Source organism: Nuphar pumila, chromosome 10 (assembly GCF_984573655.1).
Source record: "Nuphar pumila chromosome 10, dmNupPumi1.hap1.1, whole genome shotgun sequence".
Taxonomy (NCBI): Eukaryota; Viridiplantae; Streptophyta; class Magnoliopsida; order Nymphaeales; family Nymphaeaceae; genus Nuphar; species Nuphar pumila.
The window spans coordinates 116,920,408-116,942,659 of NC_143258.1; the positions used below are offsets into that span (position 1 = coordinate 116,920,408).

The window sequence follows — 22,252 nt, forward strand, 5'->3', positions numbered from 1 at the left end:
AAGCTTACATGCTTGCAAGGTTTCCCTCCTATTGTTGATTGCAAATAGTTGAACTCATCTCCCTTCATAAATTGGTTGTCTCTTGCAAACCAGCTTGTCTTTGAATATCTTTAATTTGTATCACATTCGTGTTGGTATTTTATGACGCTAAGTTTGATCCAAGATGCTTTAGTCCATTTTTTGCGTACCTATGATTGTTGGTGCATATTTGTACCTTTAGATTACCACCCTGTAGTTTTGGGTCTTCACTGGGGACATGCTTAATGCTTATTCTATGCTTGTGTGTCAATATGCACAAATCAGGTACAGCAAGACATATGCCTGGCCTCAAAGTAGTCTGTTTTATATCTCTGACGGGTTTTGCACGTCTGTCCAATATGCAGCTGCACATTCAACTTGATGTATCAAGGGCCGTTAGTTATGGGTTATAAGGGGGCGTTTGACTCCCTGTCCAGGTTAGGACAGAACACCTTGCCCAGACACACTGTGCAGTTTGCCCTGGATAATTTTTTTAACTGTCTCGTCTCAAGGAGGTCAGTACAGAAAAAAAGGCATCCTGCGGATGCGCATCCTAGTTTGACTGCGGGTGTGTCACGTGCATCCGTGGTGTCCCCCTCGATGTGCGGGACACACATTCAAATGTGCCTGGAACAGATTGGTACAACATTTTAAATTTGTACCAGAAACATAACCTGAGCCATAGTAAGCCTGACTGAAATATGTCCCTTTTATAACACAATCCAAATAATCTTGACCCAAATCCAACATTGCAATAACTAAATCTATAAATCCGACTCTTGATGAATATATGCTTAATTGATTGTTCCAAATAAAATGAAAGTATGTGTCATGTATACCTGGTTTTGTTTACATGTATTGTGTTTTAGTGTTTCCTACCGAGACTCGATAAGTCTGACCTCAAATACAACATGTAGGTATTGATTGAGGTGTCCTACGATGACGAGGTATTGCGGTAGTGTCAAGATCCAATCTTTTATTTTTTTGAAAAATCTTTTGGATAGACTATATTTTGTTTATGATGTACATTGAGCGACTCTACTATTATTTTAATTTGATGGGACTGAATTAAATTTTTATAAATGTTATTCACATTTTAATTCAGTTGTAATGCTTGATCAATTTGTAACTTGCCTAATGTGTTGAACCAATTTTTAGCAAATGATTTTCGTTATGATTTTTAAATTATTTAAAAAAGGGTTTTGTCCAATGAACGGCTTTCTTGAATCCAATTTTAAGGTGTTATTAAACGCCCACAGGCTGACTTCTTAGAGCTTAATTCGGTTAAGGAAATGTCATAAATACGATCTCACATCAAATTTTGTATTGATAAAAAAAATCATGATTTTTGGGTTAAAATTTTGTGCGTTATGCTATCACTTCGTGAGGTCCACAAAATCAACCTGTGAATATACTTTTTAGTGAGAAGTGAGATCGATACAACGTACCTATATATTGTGTGAACCTCTGGAGGTTTGCTCGTGTCACGGGTTAAAAGCGAAGGCCCCCGTGACGTGCCTCGGTGTACCCCAACACCGGAACGACCTTTCAAGCGCACAACAAAAATTGAGCTAAACGTCACTCGTTAAGCATGCGAGCGCAATAGCACAAGCACACGCATACACAATCATATAAAGAGAGCAGAGAGTCAAGAGAGCACAAAAGAAGGCAAAAAAGCAGAGAGTTCTATTAGCAAGTTAACGAGTATAGAGGAACCCCAAAATCACCTTGTATCCAGAGGTTCTTAGGCCAAAGGCCATTACATGAACTACAAGAAAACAAAAGCGGTAACTACATCAAGTAACAAAAGCAAAAAAGTTGGCAGTTTGGAACACTCTCCCCCGACTAAGTTGGTGTCATCCTCGGCAACATCGTGAGTGGTACTCCTCTACAAGTTGATGGTGCTTGCAGATGCTAACAACTTTCTCCCAAGTAGCTTCACTCTCTGGTAGACCTTTCCATTGCACCAGGTACTTCTTCACCTCACCAAGATAATTATTGAAGTGATTGAGGATAACTCCCAATTTTCTACCTGGGATGCTGGTTGTTAAAGGCGTGCGTTATGGGATCAGAGGATGATGAGATATGCTTCATTGTCGATCTCCTTTATCTTCGTAGAACGACTTCAGGTTGGACACATGGAAGACTGGATGAACCTAAAAGTCTGTTGGCAAATCAAACTTGGCTACTCATCTTGTGATGGTGAAAGGGTTGTTATATTTGTTAATGAGGCCTCAGTGGTGACCCTGAAAGAAAGCAATGTGCTCAGGGTAGAGCTTCACCAACACCTTATCTCCAACGTTGAACTCTGCAGGTCAACACTTCTCATCCACATATTTCTTCATGCGCTTCATAGCCTTGTTCAGATAGACCTTTGCCAACTCTACTTGTTCCTGCCAGTTTCTGACAAACTGGTATGTGTATGGCGCTTTCGCATGTCCATGTGCAGCTGGAGAGTGAGGAGTCTGCGGTTGTTGCCCCATTGCAACTTCAATTGGACTATGGCCAGATGATTTACTTTTCTAAAAGTTGTAACAAAATTGGGTGATATCAAGCAAGTTCACTCAATCCCTCTGGTTAGCACTCACAAAGTGTCGAAGATACTCCTCCAAGATATCATTAATTCCCTTTGTCTGCCCCCTATTCTAGAGATGAAAGGTGGTGCTGAAATGAAAATTTGTCCCCAGCAATTAGAATACCTCATGTCATAACTTCTCAGTGAAGCAAGCATCTCGATCACTGACAATGCTCTCTAAGATTTTCCAATATTTTACCACATTCTGCATGAATAACTTTGCAGTGTCGACAAGTAAACATGTGGCAGGGGCAGGTACTAAGATAGTATACTTCAATAACCTGTCCACAACCACAAGAATTGAAATACAACCCTGTGCCTTTGGTAAACTAACAATGAAGTCCATGGTAATGCACTCTCATGGACGACTCACCACAGGCAATGGCTCCAACAATCTTCCTCATCTCTGGTTCATGGCTTTATCCTGCTGGCAAATAAAGCAGGTTTGCACATAGGCATCTACGTTGTCCTGCATCAGTGGCCAATAATACGCACACTCCAACAATGCCAACATCCTCTGTTGCCCTGGGTGACCAGCCCAGCGTGTGTCATGGCACTCCTGCATCAAGCGCCTTTGCAGAGTTCTTCCCGTGGGATATGTAGACGATCCCCAATGGTGCGAAACAGATTATCCTCTAACTAGAATCTCTGAGTCTTCCCTTCATTTGCCAACTTGATAATTTGTTGGGCCATCAAATCATTCTTCAATCTTTCTGGAACCTGTTAGAGAAGATCACTTATCAGTTGGTTGGTACTACCTTCCTTATTGTATAATGTTGCGAGTTTCGCCTTCCGACTTAGGACATCATCAACGACATTGGTCCTACCAGGCTTATACTCAAGAATCATGTTAAATTCCAAAAGAATTTTCTTCCAACAAGCTTGCTTCAGACTCAGCTTCTTCTGAGTCTGAAAGTAACTTGTTGCCACGTTGTCAGTGCACACAACGAACTGCGACCCCAGAAAATAGTCTCCACACATGGAGGCAATGCACGATAGCCAATATTTTCCGCTTGTGTACAGTATAGCATGATTCGGCATCCTTCAACTTGTGACTCTCAAAAGCAATGGGATGTCCTTCTTGCATTAACAGCCCTCCAATCGCGAAGTCAGATGCATCGGTCTACACTTCGAATGGTGTGATAGTCAGGCAACTTCAGCACATGCTTCTCAGTCAATACACACTTTAGCTTGTCAAAATCTTCTTGACAAGAATCAGACCACACCCATGGCCTATCCTTCTTTAGCAGATCTGTGAGCGGGGTGACGATTAAAGAATGTCCTTGAATGAATCATCGATAATAATTGGCAAGCCTCAAGAAAGAATGCAATTCTGGGACCTTAGCAGGTGACTCCCATTCTTGAATTTCTCTGACCCTCTGGTGATCTATCCTTAGCATGCATCCTCACACAATGTGGCCAAGAAAATACACTTTTTTCTTACTGAATAGTCACTTCATGGACAACTCATTATCCTTCAGAGTTTGAAACTCTAAAGGTGTTGAACATGCTCTTCCATAGAATTATTATACACCACTATGTCATCTAGGTAAACAACGATGAACTTGTCAAGGTGCGGGTAAAATATCTTATTCATTAGATTAGAGAAGGTTGTTGGCACGTTCGTCAAGCCGAATAGCATAATAAGGAACTTGAATGCCCCATACTGTGTCACACAGGTGGTCTTGGTTTCATCCCCTTCGACAATTCTAACCTACCAATAACCTGATCGTAGATCTAACTATGAGAAAATACGAGTTTTACCCAAGTGACCAAACAAGTCCACGTTCAAAGGAAGCAATACTTGTTCTTTACAGTCAATTTGTTCAATGCTCGGTAATCCACACACAAGTGCTTTTACCAGTCATGCTTCTCCTAAAATAGCACATGCCCTCCAAAGGGTACTTTGGACAGACGAATGATCTTGACTTTCAACATGCCAGCGAACTGTTTCTGCAACTTCACTAGCTCGGCAATCGCCATGCGGTACGATACCATAGCAGGTGGCCTTGCATCCGACACCAACTTAATCTCATGATCTACCTCTCTCTATGGAGGTAGCTTCCTCGACAACTCGACGAGCATAACATCACTGAACTTCTTCAATATTGTCGTTAAGTCCATTGAGACGTCAGCAATGCTCCCTCTTTTCTCAATCTCGCGAATAGTCATGAGGAAGGTCTCATCCCCTTTCTTGCGATCCTTCTTTAACTGGAGCGCATACACAAAGCTCTCACAAGGCTTCACCATAGGCGACAATTGTGCAAGGCTGCTTCTCGTTCTCAAAACTGACAAGATTTAGATGAGGCACCAACACAACCTTGTTGCTTCGAAGGAACTCCATACCTAGGATGACCTTGAAATCATCCATTAGTGCTATAGAAAATGTGGTCATTCCAAACCAGCTCCAGATTCTCACTAATGCACCGTGGACAACTCCATAAATAGGCTTGGCTTCAGAGTGGTCACCTTCATTTGACTCTCTTTCTTTTCCCATTGTAGCAACAATTGATCTACATTTTCAAGAGAAACGAAGTTATGCGTAGTGCCCAAGTCAATCAATGCCTTGGTGAGTCGCTCATTTAGAATAACTTTAAAGTACATCAACTCTTTGCTCACGAGTGGTCCACCAACAAGTGTCTCCTTTACCGTGTTCATCTGCATAGCCCCAACAATCGACGACACACTCAGCTTAAGCTTGGACGGTGTTCACAACTCTAGGCTCGTGGTTACCTCCGTTCCCTAGACCACGATTCCTGCTTGGAAAACGATTTACCTAGTGATCACCATGGCATATGTAGCAACCTCGACGATGATAATTTCTCCCTCGGTAGTTGTTGTTTTTCTACTGGTTATTATGTTGTCCCTTCTTTTGGCCACGATTCTATTGGTTATCACCCTGTTGGTTTCCATTACCAGCATTGTTCCTTTTATCATTTATTTGATTGTCCCTTCTATTATTGTTATGATCATTCCCAAATTGTCTTCCTTGAGATGTCGTATTTTGCCTATCAATCTCAGTGAGCTTCTCAACATCAGTAAGTGTTGCGACAAGAGTTTGAGGGTCTTGTCAATTAAGCTTTATAGCTGCCCACACTCTGCAGTCCATGCATGAAGTGGAACAACTGGTCTACATCACCCATATTCTCAATGTTTAGCATCAGTGAGGTGAATGCATTGACATACTCATGAATTGACTCAGTCTGCTTAGGACCAATATCTTATTGTGGGTAATTCTGCTCTCATTCTTGGGCAAAAATAAGTCATATAGTTCCTTCTTGAGGTCTGCACATGAGTTTACAACAGGATGCCCACGTTCAACATCGCCTTTGCAGCATCTCCATCGAAGCATACCATCATCAGTAAGATACATAGTTGCAGTGCACAATGAATTTGTACCTTCTGTCATACCTCCACCCTCGAGGTATTGGTCCATCAAGTAAATTAAGTTCTCAAGATCTCTTGAGTTTCGAGTGCCTTTGTACTTTGCAGACTCAGACAACTTAATATGCAGCACCACATATGCCACTACTCCACCAGTTGAGGCATTCCTCAACTATCACACTAATTGATCATTTTTTCGTCGGACAACATCCAATTTAGTAGTCAAGATGTTGAACCTTTTCATCAGATCATCAAACTTGGTATTAAGACTCTCAATAGAGTCTTCATATCTAGTGGCAAGATCTTCCACTCCCTCTACTGCAGTCTTGATTTCTTGATCAAGCACTCCAAAAGCAGTATTAGTGTCATTAGCCAACATTTTCACATTGGTCACAGTCTATGTCAACTCGATGACATCATGCATGAGAGTTGTCACATGATCATCAACCATAAACTCGTCTTCAGGAAGATCCTAACTACTCGAAGGAATATCCTTATGCTTCTTCGAAGGCATTCTTAACGAAGAATGTTGAATCGTTGTCCCAAACTTTAACAAGCTCTGGTACCGCCTTGTCACGGGCTAAAAGCAAAGGCCCCTGTGATGTTACCCAGTGTACCCCAACACCGGAATGGCCTTTCAGGCGCACAATGAAAATTGAGCTAAGCATCGCCCGTCAAACGCGTGAACGCAATAATACAAGCACACAATCACATAAAGAGAGCAGAGATGCAAGAGAGCACAGAAGAAGGCAAGAAAGCAAAGACTTTTATTAGAGTACAGAGGGATCCCGAAATCACCTTGTACTCGAGGGTTCTTAAGCCAAAGGTCATTACATGCACTACAAGAAAACAAAAGAGATAACTGCATCAAGCAACAAAAACAAAAAGCTTGGCAGCTCGGAACAACTCGTGATAAGGGTAAAAAGATTTTAAAGAAGTTAGTCATTTGCGAATTTAGACAAGGGGCTGATTTCAGAAATTATGGGCATTTCATAGTATAATAATGTTATTTTTTGAATTAATTAATCAGATTAGCTAATTAGATTCAGCATCAGTGTTTTTTTTTATCCAACCCCGAATCTGATTAAGTTGATATGTCAATTGTCATATATTATCAGACATTTGACCCGAATCTGAATCCAATTAGCTAGATTGAATCATAGTTACCAAGGAAGCTTGTTTCCCTGGAATCTCGCTTCAGAAGTGAAACTCTTTGCTTCCCGAATAGGAGGGAAAGCTTTGGGAAACCTGCTTCCAAAATATGGGAAACTTGATTCCCTTTATTAGGAAGACCAAGGTTGTTAAATGCGATGAGGCGAAGCGAGGCGTTGAGCCTGCGCTTCGCCTCTGAGGCGTACGCCTCTCACAACTGGAATGGAAGTGAAGCTGTGGGAGGGGAGGCAATAAGAGAAGGACCACCGCCCAGCTGGTACGGAAGCGAGGGATATGCCGGTCGTCCGGTGGTCGGAGAAGACTGAGCAGCAGCTGCAGCACAGCAACTCCGGTGGTCGGTGGTCACAACTGGTCGGAGGTTGATGAGGGGCGCATCACAGCAACGCCTCACTACCTTGAGCGTGCGCCTCGCCTCTGAGGCGTACGCTTCAGGTACTGAGGCGTACGCCTCTCACAACACTGAGGAAGACCGCTTCTTTTTTTCATTTCCTAAATTGATTTTCTTGTGCTTCCGTAACATTTTTCTCTCGCTTCTTGTCGTTTTCCACTCGCTTCCTCCTCACTCTCTACATTTTTCATGTTAGAAATTTATTACTTTTTTATAACATACTTACGTGTTGGTTTTTATATCATTTTATATTTGTGTCTACGTTATTGCTTATTTGCTTCAGGGTGGGATTAATATTGTTTTCTATGTGTTTTTTATTTTTATTTTTTATACACTTGCATAATCACTACTTGCTTCCGCTTCATGCACCACTTCTCATATCCATTTTGTTTCCTAGTAACTATGGATTAAATACCCAGATGGGATCTAATTATCAGTTAGGTCTAGACTCGATAATGAGTTTTGCATCCAAATACAAGTAAATCTGAATACAAATATGTGCATGTAATTGTTCGATTTTAAGCTAGTTGAATCCCGATTTGGGCTTGTTGGCCCGATTATGAGTCCAAACCTAATTAGGTCGGACTTAGCAATGAGTACATCTGACCCAAGTCTGATCCATTTACATAAGTCCAACCCATTCACATCACATCTGTGAGATTCTCGCCACATTTCCCCTACATGAAACAAACATGTCAGTTAGATTTTCATTGAAACAAACACTACAAATGATACCATTTTGATATTATTTTGAGTTTCACATGAAATGGTTTTCTCTTTCTCAGGAGTGAAGCAAATGCCCGCTAAGAGAGATCGAGGATCCTAAATTTAAGCAAAGAAAAAGAAGGGAACTAGTTGGATTCACCTCACAGCGGGTGTAGAGCCTTTGGGCGTGAATCAAACACTTCCTAATTGTTATAATAAAATAGAATCAATGAACTAGGAGTCTAGGAGCATAGTTTAAAAATCTCGTCGAATCAACCCAATGACTCAGTTGACTCGGTCTTGATTGCCAGTCAGTCATTGGGTCAAAAATGGATACAAACTCGTTTTGTACAAAACTTGACTGAGTCACCGAGTTGACCTGACCGAGTGAACCGAGTCATGCATATATATTTATATAAAATCTAATATAAATATATGTATATTATATATAAAAATGTGGTTATATATATACTAATAAAATTATACATTCAATATGATAAAAATATCTTATATATAATATATTGATAAAATATTATAAAATATATATAATTTATACATATATTTATATATTTTATATAAAATATAAAGTTAACATGACTCGGTTGAGTTACCGAGCTGACTCAACCAAGTCACGGGTCACTCAAGGATGAGCAAAGTCAACTAGTTTTAAAGCCATTATGCAAAAGGCTGCCGTTGGGCAAATGTGAAGGCAAGGACATTAGTTTGGCCAAGTATTGGAGGGCCGGAGACCAGCGATAACCTTACAAACTAGCATAGCGGAAAATATTGGTCTGATCAGTTGGAACTACTGGTCATTCCAGCTATATTGACAAAAGTTAAAAATGGCAAAAATCTTGGCAGGCAAAAACTTGGGAGAATTTAAAAATTTTCATAAGTCTTGCATTTATTTGGCAAAAATCTCAAGAAAAAAAAATAATTAAAAAACAATAATTTTTGTAAGAAAATATAAATAAAACACATTTAAAAATAAAAAATCTCCTGGGTTTTCACTATAAATATCGCGATATTTGTCACAGTTTGAAAAATCTCTTGAGAAATTATTGTTTAAAACTTTCAGGCAATTTCTCCCGATATATGAGCGAGATTTTTTATAAATCTCGCGATATTTGTCACTGAGATTCCAGAATATGCATGCTTTCAAATTTTATATTCACCTAATGTGAGACATATTTGACAATAATAATGATGATGATAGTCTTTTTTAATAACAGTAGAAATGTTGCTGACTGTTCTGATCACATGGAAGCTATTTTAGCAAGCATTAGACCAGGAATCTTTTACTGAAAAGTCTCTCTCCAGCAGTGCTTTGTAGCTGAACGATGCCACCTGGTTCCTTCCTCCCCCTTTTGTTGACCCTCATCTTCTTCTTGACCACTGCCGCTCGGTCTCTCACATCGTTTGCTACTTTGTCCCTTCCTTTTACCAGAGCAAAAACGCGGAGGAGAAACGAAGACGTCGTTGCAGCCAGTGACTCCAGTGCGGTGGAGGCATCCCTCCCCCATAATGATATAGTTCCCCGGCCCCTCCTCGAGCTAGCTAGCTAGCTAGCCGACTCAGATAGTTTGAAGACATGATGGGGAACCGATTCGGCAAAACTAGGGGAGGAGCGAATGAGGCAGCAGCAGCAGCATCTCATAGAGATTCGAGGGTCGATGGGTGGTCGCCGGATCTCCTCAACTGCTACGAGAAGGCCTGTGAACTTGATCCCGATCTCCTAAACTTCGACAAGGATCTGCAGGCCAGGCTCAACCTCGTCATCGACGGGCTTGCCATCGCCTCATCGGCGGCTGCCACATCCTCCTCCCACAATCCCCACGTCGACAGTGTCGTCGATCCCAATGGCTATGGTCGTAACATGGATCCTCCTCCGCCTTCCCTTTCATTCCAATCTCTGAGGCAGGTCACTACCTGCCTACTCGACATCGATCAACGGGCCGTCAGCGTCATCCTTGCCTGCAAGATGGACGTCTGGAAGAACCCCCAACTCTTCTCCCTCGTGAAGGATTACTTGGACACCAGCCTCCAGACGCTTGATTTCTGCACGGCCCTAGAGAGGTGCCTGAGGAAGGCCGGGGACAGCCTCTTTATACTGCGGCTTGCCATGAAACGCTTCTCGCTTCGCGACCCTGGATCCGTCGAGGCGGCCCTGCAGGAGCTTCGGGCGTTCGGCTCGGCTGAAAGCCCCTTCACCCACGAATTCTTTCAGCTGTTCCAATCGGTGCACGCCCGGCAGCTGCAGATGCTGCTCAAGCTGGAGGAGCACAGGAAACTGTTGGGCAAGAAGATCAAGCAGGTCAAGACCTGGAGGAAGGTGGCCAACGTGATCTTCGCGGCGGCTCTTGCTGCGGTGATCCTCTGCTCCGTGGTGGTAGCGGCGCTCTCTGCCCCTCCCGTGGTGGCAGCGGTGTCTGCGGCAGCTGCAAGCGCCGCCGGATCCGCTCCCCTTGGTGCCGCCGGTAAATGGTTCGGCCGCCTGTGGAGGAGCTACGAAGATGCGCTCCAGGAGCAGAAGGAAGTGGCTGCTGCCATGTGGGCCGGAAGCTCCCTTGTCATCGGTGATTTGGACACCATCAGGGCGCTGATCAATAAGACGGAAGCGGACATGGGTTCGCTGGCTCAGACGGCGAGCTTGGCAGCAGCGGGAGACGATGGCGACACCGCTTGCTGCTGGTTGGGAATACTAGAGATCCTGCTGAATAAGTTGGGCGTGCTGATGAATAGAATGGGTGAACTCGGTGACCACGTGAGTCGGTGTAGAAGAGACGTCGTCCAAGCGAGGGCAGTCGTGTTGCAAAAGATCATCAAACCACCACCATCACCACTACTTGAACAGAGCGCCGCCTCTTAATAGAATACGAGGCGCCCGACTGCTTATATCCACATCTCTGTACCTAAGTCTCGTATTAGACACATCAAAGAAATGTATTTGTCTCTTTTGAGACGCTATTTTCTTCTCTCCAGGACGATGTTTTCCACTCTTTTCTGTTGAGGAAACTGAATCGCGAAGATAGAAATAAAAAGAGAAAACTTCAAATCTGATGTCTTCGTTTTTTCAGATTCCATTCACTGTGTGTCCGTGGCTTATAGGGATGGCAGGACCGGAGCGGGGGTGGACAAGGTCTCCACCCCAGTCTCGTCTCAAAATACTGCCCTCCAGCCCTTTTTTATTTTAACCTCCACCTCAGTTTATGTTCTCCATCCTGGGTCCAAACGGGGCGAGCCGGGGCAGGGCTTCATTTTCCCTCGGTCCATTGCCATCCTTAAGGATTAGGATTAGGATTGGGGCGGGGCAAGGTGGGGATCGAGAAGGGGTGGGGCGAAGCGTAAGTCCATCCACGTCTCAATCATCGCACCGGTTTTGATTTTAACCTCCATCTGCGTTTCATGTCCTCCATCCCTGGTCCAAACAGGGCGAGGCGAAGTAGAACCCGTTTTCCCCTATCCATTGGCTTCCTGAGTAAGTCGCAACATGCTACTGCTGCTGTTTGCGTTCCTCTCTGCGGTACCCATGAATCTTGTAATTCAGTTTGTGACACCAAGACAAGGTAAGGGATGTTGTCCCCTACCAATTCAATTCAACCTTTGCAATTCCCTTCCTCTCCCACAACACAACATCCAATCCCCCTTTCCCTCCTACAATCAACCCTAACGCATCTGCGTCCCACCACAATTTAGATGGTGCTTTTGAGGGCTTGGATCTCAAGCCGTGTGTGTTTGGGATTGGGATTTGAATCTCTGGCCGCGGCACTAAAAAATCCAAAAGGCCAGGCATTGATGAATCTCTACTGAAAAAAAAAAATTCTCACTTCCCCATTTTTATGGTGGATTTTGAGATTCAGGGCCTGTTCTACTTGGATCTGAGAGCGTTGGCCCCATGCCAGATTCAATAAAACCCACTTAGAAATCCAAAAGGATTCACATGCACCCCCCCTTCATTCCTCTTTCAGAGAAGCGGGATCGCTTTCATTGCAATCTAAATCCAGGAGTCCAAACTGATGTGAACCTCGACTAATGGATATAGCTGTGTGGACTTTTGAGGGTTCACCTCATGCATGAATCAAACGCGGGACATATGGACAGTAGTGTTTTAAACAAAGATACCATGTAACTGCCCTGGACAGGGTCAGTTCAGAACTGGACAGAACATAGTATCCTTGTCCAGCATTGTGTGTAAATCAAACGCACGCCCCCTTGGAGGACTGAAATTCTTGTCTAGCTATTTAACTGGATGTTCTCACACAATTGGAACTGGTACACCTTACATTGAGAAGTTTTTTTTTTTCCCCTTTTTTAAAGGCAAGCTGGGATTAGGCGAGCCCCGACAGCTTAATATTATACAAAAAAATGCAAGCAATTACAATTCAAGGATGTCTGGAACCCAGTCTCAGGGTTTATCTCCCTTCCAACTGCTGGTTCAAGATCCCTCAAAATGTTTCAATTATGATATTTGTTGAGGAATCAAATTGATTGATACCTGAAAGCCAACAATCTCATTGTCTCATAATAAGAGTGCCCTTCCTTGATCCAACTAGCCTTCTTCACCTCTAATGGTGCCAGCCGTTGGAAATCAGGCTATAGAATTTTACCTCAGCTCTCATCCATAGTTCATGGGTGACCACCGTCCGGCATGCCTCCAATTTGAGATGATCGGATGAGTACAGTTGGGAGAAATCGCAGTATTTGCTCTCTAACTACATTGAGACAATTGGCAATAATTCCATTTAACAGAAATATCAAAATTGTCAAAATACCAACAGAATTTAGGTGGAAAAGAGATGACTAGTGCTTCCGCGTGTGGTCAATAAGGATCTGTTTGGGGCCCTCTAATTTAGGGCTGCATTGCCGTTTCCATGAGTTTTAGAAACCACCATCTGTTTGGGGGCACTTGAAGCTGATTCTGACCAGAGAAATGGCTCCACCATTTGTTTGGGGCCTTTTATTTTCGAGAATACTTTGGCAGTCTTAAGCTGATTGGACAAATCTTTGATTCTAGGTAATGAATACTTATTCTTATCCTTTAGTCCATGCACGGTCTCATAAAGATTTATTATTCTTCTTGACTTGACGAATAGAACGGGAACACTAAGATGAAACACTCGGCCAAATGAAGTCTAGCTCCAATAACTCTTCCAACTACTTCTTTAACTCAGCTAACTTGGCTGCCGCTATATGGTATGGTATTTTGGATATAAGAGTTGTACCATACACCAAATCTATCGAGAACTCCGTGTCTCTCAGTGACAAGTAAATCAAACAAGTCCTCGAATAACACGTTCGTAAACTCATAAATGACCTCTATACCTCATGGTACAAGGCAACCATGCTAGCAAATAACATCTAACCACAGCGTTACATGTACGTATATTCTCTCAGTGGTGAATGAAAACATAAGGTGTTTTTCCTCCATTATTGTGCTTTCTGATTCCATTACAGATTTAGGTGATTCAAAGTATTGCAAGTACCTAGGATCGACCACTGATATCAATCACACAAAAAAAAGTAGATATTGTCCGAAAGATGCTGGAGGGCATTGGTTTTGGTTTGTGATAAAAAACACCTATTCAAGGTGGGTGTTGAAATCGGGCAATGAAAGGAATTTGGTGCTACCAACTCCATTCCTATCACCATTGCCAAATGCCCATATCCTGGCTCCCAAATGCTTGTGGGCATCCGAACCAGCTTTGACACCCACCAGCACCCATACAGAGCCAAAATGCCTTTCAAATTTGAAGTGTGTTCATAAAAGCCATCTGTAACTAGAGATTTGCAAGGAGCATAACTTAAGGTGATAAAGAAACAATAACAACAAAGTAGAAGCAAAAGGCTTTTTCAAATTTGAAGTGTTCTAAAAGACGCCATCTGTGCCTATGAGCTTTAAAGGGAAGAACTCAAGGTGACAAAGAAACACTAACAAAGTAGAAGCAAAGGCTAACAGAGACATCTAGAATGATAAGAAATAACGATCCCGGTGGACAGACATAAGAAATTGCAGGTTTTGCATTAACGAAGGGTGAAGGAATATTGACGAAGGGATGGTTGAGACCGTGAAACCACCTTCACTGCCGTGTATTGGTGGTTCCTTTGCTTAACGAAACAATAAAAAAGAGGGTTGAAAAAGAAGATTATTTTGCTCAGAGGGCAAGTTGGAACAGTTTGCCAGGTAGATTTAAGTGGAAATAAATACAATGGACAGACTCACAGAAACAAATTTAAAGGGAAATTGCTTAATGATGCTGACCAATGCACAAGAAATAATTATCTTGATAACCAAGACAATTCCTTTTTTACCATTTTGTTTGCATCTTCCTCGCCACAGTTTATCAGTGGAAGAAGTACCACGATCGCAGCTTCCACTAATGCAATTGTCATTTCCCAATTAAAGAGTCTTTTTGGGCTTAGTAAGCTGGCCATGAAGGGAAGCATTCCGAAATGATAACCAGAAGAATCAAGTAAAAGGTTGTAGCACATCTAGTCTAGATAATGAAGAAACAAACAGAACCCATCAGGAAGCAAATGCAAGGAGTATTTCTTATACAATACGAGTGTCATGATTGAGAAATATACAGTGTTTTTAAAAATTCCAACAGATCAACCACAAAGGCGGCAACAGCCACCTATATTTTGCTATAAACAAAGCTAGACGATGCCAGACATTGCCATCACCAAGACACTGATTCCCCAAAACCTAGAAGGTCCATGTATCTTCACACATAAACTAATGAATCAAACTTACACCGGAGCCAAACAAGCTCTTTATTCTTGCTTCCCTTCGCAAAGGATCATGATCAAAGAGGATTAGAATGCAGGATAAACTTATTAAGATGAAGATTTGGAGGAAGGATTGAAAGGAATCTGCTCAGCACAGTCCAGATTATCCCCAGAAAACTGTCGACCAACTCCCATTAGATCAAGATAGTACTGGTAATGCGAGATAATGTTGTTCATGGAATCAACAAAGCCCTGACCGCACGTCTGATCACCATAAAGGAGATTCATGGTAGCCCCAAAACCAGGCAACCTCTTAGAAAGTGTATCATTCTTTGTGGGCTTCCAGTTCCCCACAAACGCATCATGAGGTGAAGGCTGCTTTTTCTTCAACGGGTTCATCCACATTGACATAGCAGCTAGGAAAGCAAGAGTTGCGTTTTGTTCTATGTATTCAGGGTGGTTTAACAAATCAACCTTCAATTGCTCACCAATCCTTCCATAGTTGTGGTTCCTAGGTAACATCACCCGTGTTAACAAACAGATGAGGTTTGGCATTTCATTTGTCCAGAAATTAATAATGAAAGTATTACTAACAAATACAACAAACAGGAAGTTTCTTTAGGAGACAAGCAGGTAAAAGGAATAAGCAAAAACTGCATACCAGTAAATAGGAATTGCGCCGCGACCATAGTACTCAACTCCTGGAGAGCAGGGGTAGATGTAGTTAGGTTCACAATATGATTGGCTTGGGCTCAGTTCATGGTTATAGCATAACCCGTAGGCGAAAGGACCACCAGTTGCAACACCATATCCACCTGAAAACAAGTGGGAATGGATTAGAGCTTACACAGACAGTAGTAATAAAGGGGAATTAAGGAAAAGAAAAGAGAACAATCGAGTTGACCGAGTTGTGAGCAACTTATATAACATTTGTATGAAAATATTTTGCTAAGCTCATTCGATCAAGGCAGGACATGCCAACCCCTGGGCAATAAAAGGAACTGAGTTGGGTTCCATCTGACTGTTTACTGCTTATAGATCATATCAAGCACATATGATTGAAATAATCCCCTTTTAGATAGACCCTACACTGGACATGCAGGTATGCAAAGTTACACGAATTGAACTTTGAGGAACCAATATCGGGAAGAAAATGCTTTCTTTTATTTTTCTTTTGGAAGGTTTGAAGGTTTTGGGGATGGATGAGATGGAAAGAATCTAGGTCGTCCTTTGGGTGTTACCTCAGGAAGAGCAATTGGCCAATAACTTTACCATTTGAACCATCAAATGAAATGTGCATCCCAAGGAAAAACAATTGGACGCTGGCCTAGAGTAAGGACCTAGGAAGCCCCGAGCGCCAGAAAACTCTGTGCTTAACATTGTTTTAAATGAAGTAATCCACCGTTCATGCCCCAGTTCAAATTTGCTCCGATAATCGGATATGGTCTTACTGGTTTAAGGCTGTCCCTGAGGACCAACAAGAGGCTGCTTCGCATGCTACTGAAAGGTCCGACCAGTCCTACACCGGTGTAATGTGCACCAAAGAAGACTTTACATTTCAGTCCGTCTATCGCTTAGTCATGTGGATAATAGTTGGGAGACCCCATTGTGAGTGTTGATGATGTACCTATTGTAAACCGTTAATTCTGCAATACAAGAAGGTGGCCCTAATCTTTCAGCTAGTTTATATAAACAAAAAGGGAAAAAAAATCCATGCACATTTGTTTCTCTAGAAACAGAGGACGGTGGCCAAATCATAAGCAATGAACAAGAATTTGCACAGGCATGTCAATAGAAGTGAAAGCAGAAACAAGCTATCAATCCGTACTGTAGCACGAAAAGAACGCAATGGAGCATAAGCGTGACGAAGAAGCAGAGATCTATAGACACTGTGTGTGTGTGTGTGTGTGTGAGAGAGAGAGAGAGAGATTACAGGAAGTCTTGCTGCCGACATGGCCGAGGAAGGCAGAGATCTCCTTCATCTGCATTTGCTTGCCACCAGTGGTGCCGAATCCAAAGGGCTCGTAGACGGCAGCCGCGGTTATGAAAGCCTGGAAGTCCCAGAACCCTACCGCATGGGAGGTGGGGATGTTTCGCTTCGAGAAGAGGCTCTCGAATTGGTAGACCTGGAAGAAATCGGTGACGGTCTCGTTGCAACAGTATATAGACGCCTTGCATTCCCATCCCTTGTCGCAGATCTTTGGCTTTGATGATGAGGACTTGGATGCCATCCCCAGATCCACCACCAACGCCCCCACACAGATCAAAATGACCAACCATTTGCTTGTCTCCATCTCGCTCAACCCCTCAATGCTGCTGCTGCCACCACAAGCAACAAATCCTTTGTTTCAAAAATCTCAATGCAGAAAAATATTATGGGGAGAACAAAAATTTAGGACAAATATGAGAACGAAGAATGAAGAATAGGAAGGGGGGCGAATATAAATGGAGGATGGGACTACCTGGCAGATACGGTAAGGTTGATCCAAACAAGGAATGGAAACGAGAAATGGTAGATCTAAAATCTCTTTCTCTTTTTTTGCTTTCTTCCTTTGTGGAGTAGAAGCAGGTAGGAAGAGAACCCCCCCGGTTCCTCCTCTCCTCTCTGCTTAGTTTACAAGGTAAGTCAAACCCCCCCACACCAGCTGATGAATCAATGACAACCCTACACCTACACCCCCCATTAAGCCAGATCCCAACTTTGATGAGCGCTTGAACGGTGAGGATGCAACGACGTGTCTGTAAAAGAGAGAAAGTGATTGGTAGTAGGTAGTGGCAATTATGAGGGAGGTTGGGTCCCTTGGAACGCCAAGAGAGAGAGAGAGAGAGAGATGATGATGGATGGATCAGTGGATGTCTATGGTTCAACAGGCTGGCTGCACGGAGAAAGGAATCCCCCAACCGACTCACGGCTCCTTTACGTTACTTCTTTACCCCCCCCTTCTCTTTCTTTCCAGGAAACGGACCCCATCATTTGAAATGAGATGGGTTTTATCGTACATTCAATCCTAGCCATCCAGCAGAACCATTTAACCATCTCTTGGATGGTTAAGATTGAATGTATGATGAAACTCATCCTATTTCAAATGATGGGATACGTGTTCTTTTCTTTCCACCTTTTTATTTTTAATTTTTCATTTTCGATAGTTGTCACTGTCACGGTAAAAAGTTTCGACGATAATTGACACAGAAATGGCAGTCTATCGAGAATCTAAGTTTACCTGCCTCGGTATTTTTTTTATTTACGATAAAAAGTTCTAGAAGTTGACGAGTAATGGGTAGGTGCTAAATGATAACTGTTACATGGTTGTTGTTTTTTTGTTTTTACAGTACAAATGTGATCTATTTACTTGATTTTACAGGGATCAGCTCTTTAAGTATTTGATTAGAGACATGGGTGAGTTTTTATAAGGTCCAAAAAATCAACAGTGTAAATTTTCAAGTCTTCAAATATCATTTTGTTTCATGAAAAATACATGATTCAGGTGTGGATGCTTAGTAAATTGACTATGCCCAATACATTTATGTGATCAGAACTGCGAAAAAACCTATTTAACACATAATACTTGATAGTTGACATATATACTGGCTAATGCATGCTACCTGCCTAGGCTTTCGAATATTTGAGATACATATTTACCTTTTTTCAAATAAACATTTGTGTTACTTTTTTGCCAATTAAAATTACTTAATTTCTAGGTTTCGGTACCTTAAAAACGAGAAACTACAAACGTAACGTTTCAATAATAAAAAAACAAAGTCAAATATTTAACTTGAGTTAGGTGACCTTCATAGTGACGAACGTTTTTATCGGCAAAATCTTTTTTTCAAAAACTCGTGAGAAATTGAAAAATTTTCATAAATCTTGCATTTTTTTCGGCAAAATCTTGGCAATACAAAAATATTTTTTATAAAAAAATATTAATAAAAATATTTAAAAATAAAAAATACATGGTTTTTTCATGATAAATAGCTGTTTAAAATGTAAATATTGTGTTTAAATCATGGGATTTATGTTTTTCATAAATCTCATGATATTTTGAAAATCTCACTAAAAATTGCCGTTTTAAAACTTTCAAGCAATTTTTCGTGATATTATCGTAAGATTTTCCATAAATCTTGCAATATTTGTCACTATGGTGACCATCTTGTAAGATTAGAGTTAAATATAATACTTGAAAACTAAAGCAGCTAAATTTAAATTTGCTATGTAAACAATGCTGATTTGAAGGCTACACGAATTTAATAAAAAAAAGTTGGGCGATTGTGAAAATAAAGGCGGGTATATGCCTTGTTCTGCCACAAAGCATTAGGGTTTTCCAAATAAATTCCTCTGTTGACAGCCAAGTATAGAGGTGCAAGCAAAGAACCTTTTATTGTTATGCAAATCAAGAAATTTCTTTTTGCACTTTTACCAAACTAAAATCGCATTATTATTGGTCCACCGACAGCATGACCCTATAATAATGAGTCTCTCTCTCTCTCTCTCTCTCTCTCTCCACCGACAGCATGCCCTAATATAATAATGTGTCTTTCAAAAATCATCCATGTCTTATTGTTATTTTCAAAAGCGTCCTTACCTTTTTCACTGCTAGGAGCTTAGGACAATTTCATGCTTATGTAAACCTCAACCTAAAGTAATCATGGTCAAACATTGACTATGGTAAAGTGGTCCATGAAATGAAAATGACACCACCTCAAGCTTGTGCACATTTCCAACCATTAGTATATATGTATATATATATACTAATGGATCGGTGCTAAACCACATGCTAAATAGGAGTTTGGGTTTTTTTCACTTTATTTTTTAAATTCTGACCGTTAAAATGTGGTTTATGTATTTGATTTTATAGGGATTAAAGATTTTGATTCCAACACATGGGTGGGTTTTTATAAAGTTCAAAAAATCAACAGTCTAAAATGGTTGTAAATTTTTGAGGTTTCAAATGTCATTTTTTTCATGAAAACCACATGTTCCAGGTGTGGATTCTTAGTAAATCAACCATGCACAACACATTTATAGGATCAAAACCGCATAAAAAGCACCGGAGAAGCTGAAAACCCCATTTAGCACTCGGTTTAGCACCAAATGAGTATGGGTTTTTCAGCTTCTCTGGTGCCTTTTATGCTGTTCCTGCCCTTAAATGTGTTGGGCATAGTCAATTTACTAAGAGTCCACACCTGGATCATGTGTTTTAGATAAGAAGAATAACATTTGGAACCTCAAAAATTTACAAGGATTTTGGACCGTTGATTTTTTAAACTTTATAAAAACCCACTCATGTATTTGAATCAAACTCTTTTAATAGCTGATCCCTATAGAATTTAAAAATAAAATAAAAGAAAACTCTAAAAACCTATTTAACATGTGGTTTAACACCGATCCATTACTATATATATATATATTATTTATATATATATATATATATTATTTTTATACAGAGTAATGTGCCTTCTGCCCCCCACCCCACCCCCTTCTTTCATTCAGCCCAAATAGATGTAAATGTGACCGTTGGATAAAAAATCGAACGGTCCACATCTTTTTCTTTTTGAATGAAAAAAAAAAACGCCATGCCTCTCTCTCTCGATTCACAAGGAGCTTCGACTGCGACCCAAGAATCTCTCGATTAGCAAGGGGCTTTGATTGAGATCCCAGAACACGTCACAAATTCGAACTTCATGATCGGCACAGACCTCCATCGGATTCGATCCTTCTGTATCGTTCGACTGTTGGATTAACCACCATGATTTATGTGGTGGTTATCCATGATGTAGATTCATCCCCACATCTGGGATGATCGCTTTCGATAAACTAACATAGGATCAAGAGGAAACGGTTACGGAAACCGTTCCCACCCTATGCACTATATAAGGGTGTCATGAGCAACCCTTTCAAAAAGCATCTGCTATCAGAAAAGTGTGTGTGTGTAAACTAAAGCGGGAAGAGGTCGACTCACCAGTTGCATTCAAAAGCCTGCACTTGTGGTGGTTGCAGCCCGACTGAGCAGACAAATCCCCTTGGCATGATCGATCATCAGAATCTGATTGGTCTTTCTCTGCTCCAGCGACCTCCGATTCTCGACAACAACAGTCCGATAATGGTTGTCTCAGGTACGCAACACCTCCCCTATGCTTTTGTTGTTTACATAACAGCCTTTGTGTTTGTCATGTGTCTTTGTTTTTCTATCACAGTAAAGGGTCACCGGCATCAACAGGGGAGGCGATCCCGAACGACACCAACAATGGGTTATGGGCCCACAACCCGCATCCGCTGCGCAGGGTGTGTCCTGGTCGTCCGGATATGTAGGTCGCCAGGGGGTGATGCTACAGCTGGTCATCGGCACTGGCGACTGTCGCCGTAGGGCGACAAACAACAAAAAAAAAAGGAGGGGTTTTCGGGTTTTTACCTGTGAAGGTTGGGCTGTAGAAGCTTCTGCCGTCAGAAGGTAGCAACTTTTCGTCGGATGCTTCTCCGATGTCATGCTTTGTCTGGCGTCCCGCTGAAGCTTTTCCTATATCGTTAGGCGAGGAAAGATGTTGCACCGCCCAGGGCCCTGTGGAGGTCGTCGGCAGACGACATTGGTCGTCGGCAGGCGACATTGGTCGTCGGCAGGCGACATTGGTCGTCGGCAGGCGACATTGGTCGTCGGTAGGCGACATTGATCACCGAAAGGTGACATGGGTCACCGACGACGATTTAGCTTAACCCTAACCCCCTTTTTTAGAAAACAGAAAACCCTCAGGTTTTCTGTTTTACAGGTTTGGTTTTAATCGGATGGAACCAGGTCTGACCCGAATCAAGTTAAAACTGGGTCAGACCCGGATCCGATTATATACCGGGTCAGACCCAGATCAAGTTAAAATCGGGTCAAACCCGGATCTGGTTATATACCGGGTCTGATCCGGATCAAGTTAAAATCAGGTCAGACCTAGATCCAATTATATGCTGGGTCAGACCCAGATCCAGTTCAAGACGGGTCTGACCCGGATTCAGTTCAAGTTGGGTCTGACCCGAATCCAGTTTGAACTAGTTCTGATCTGGATCCAGTAAGCTTCAGGTATTATTTGACCTGAACCAAATCAGGGACTGATTTGGCCCCTTTTCGAGACCAATTCAGAGTTATTTTTTATCGGTTCTTTCAAGTTTTTTACCGGTTCTGAGATGTTGAGATCCTGTTTTAGCGAATAAAAGAAAATACAGGGTTTTTGGCACACACTCATAGGGTTTTATGAACTTTTGTTCATACTTGACACCGATTCATAAGGTCCAGAACCGGTTT

At 41.9% G+C, this 22,252-nt stretch overlaps 2 protein-coding genes across 3 annotated transcripts; one reads left to right on the forward strand and one right to left on the reverse strand.

The window, feature by feature from the left end:
- Positions 1 to 9,543: 9,543 nt before the first annotated feature.
- Positions 9,544 to 11,300, forward strand: LOC149828039 (UPF0496 protein 1-like). The gene has a single exon (XM_090018325.1). The coding sequence runs from the start codon at positions 9,835 to 9,837 to the stop codon at positions 11,110 to 11,112; it is 1,278 nt and encodes a 425-aa protein (XP_089874451.1). The 5' UTR covers positions 9,544 to 9,834; the 3' UTR covers positions 11,113 to 11,300.
- Positions 11,301 to 14,769: 3,469 nt separating this feature from the next.
- On the reverse strand, positions 14,770 to 17,714 carry LOC149828040 (chitinase-like protein 1). Of its 2 annotated transcripts, none has more exons than XM_090019829.1 (4): positions 17,435 to 17,714; positions 16,906 to 17,288; positions 15,634 to 15,787; positions 14,770 to 15,483 (listed from the first exon to the last, which is right to left on the reverse strand). In XM_090019829.1, exons 2-4 carry the CDS (start codon positions 17,264 to 17,266, stop codon positions 15,081 to 15,083), a joined length of 918 nt encoding a protein of 305 aa, XP_089875955.1. In that variant the 5' UTR covers positions 17,267 to 17,288; positions 17,435 to 17,714; the 3' UTR covers positions 14,770 to 15,080. The 2 variants fall into 2 exon arrangements, with proteins under 2 accessions (XP_089875955.1, XP_089875954.1); XM_090019828.1 differs by having other exon boundaries at positions 16,906 to 17,291.
- Between the last annotated feature and the right edge of the window lie 4,538 nt (positions 17,715 to 22,252).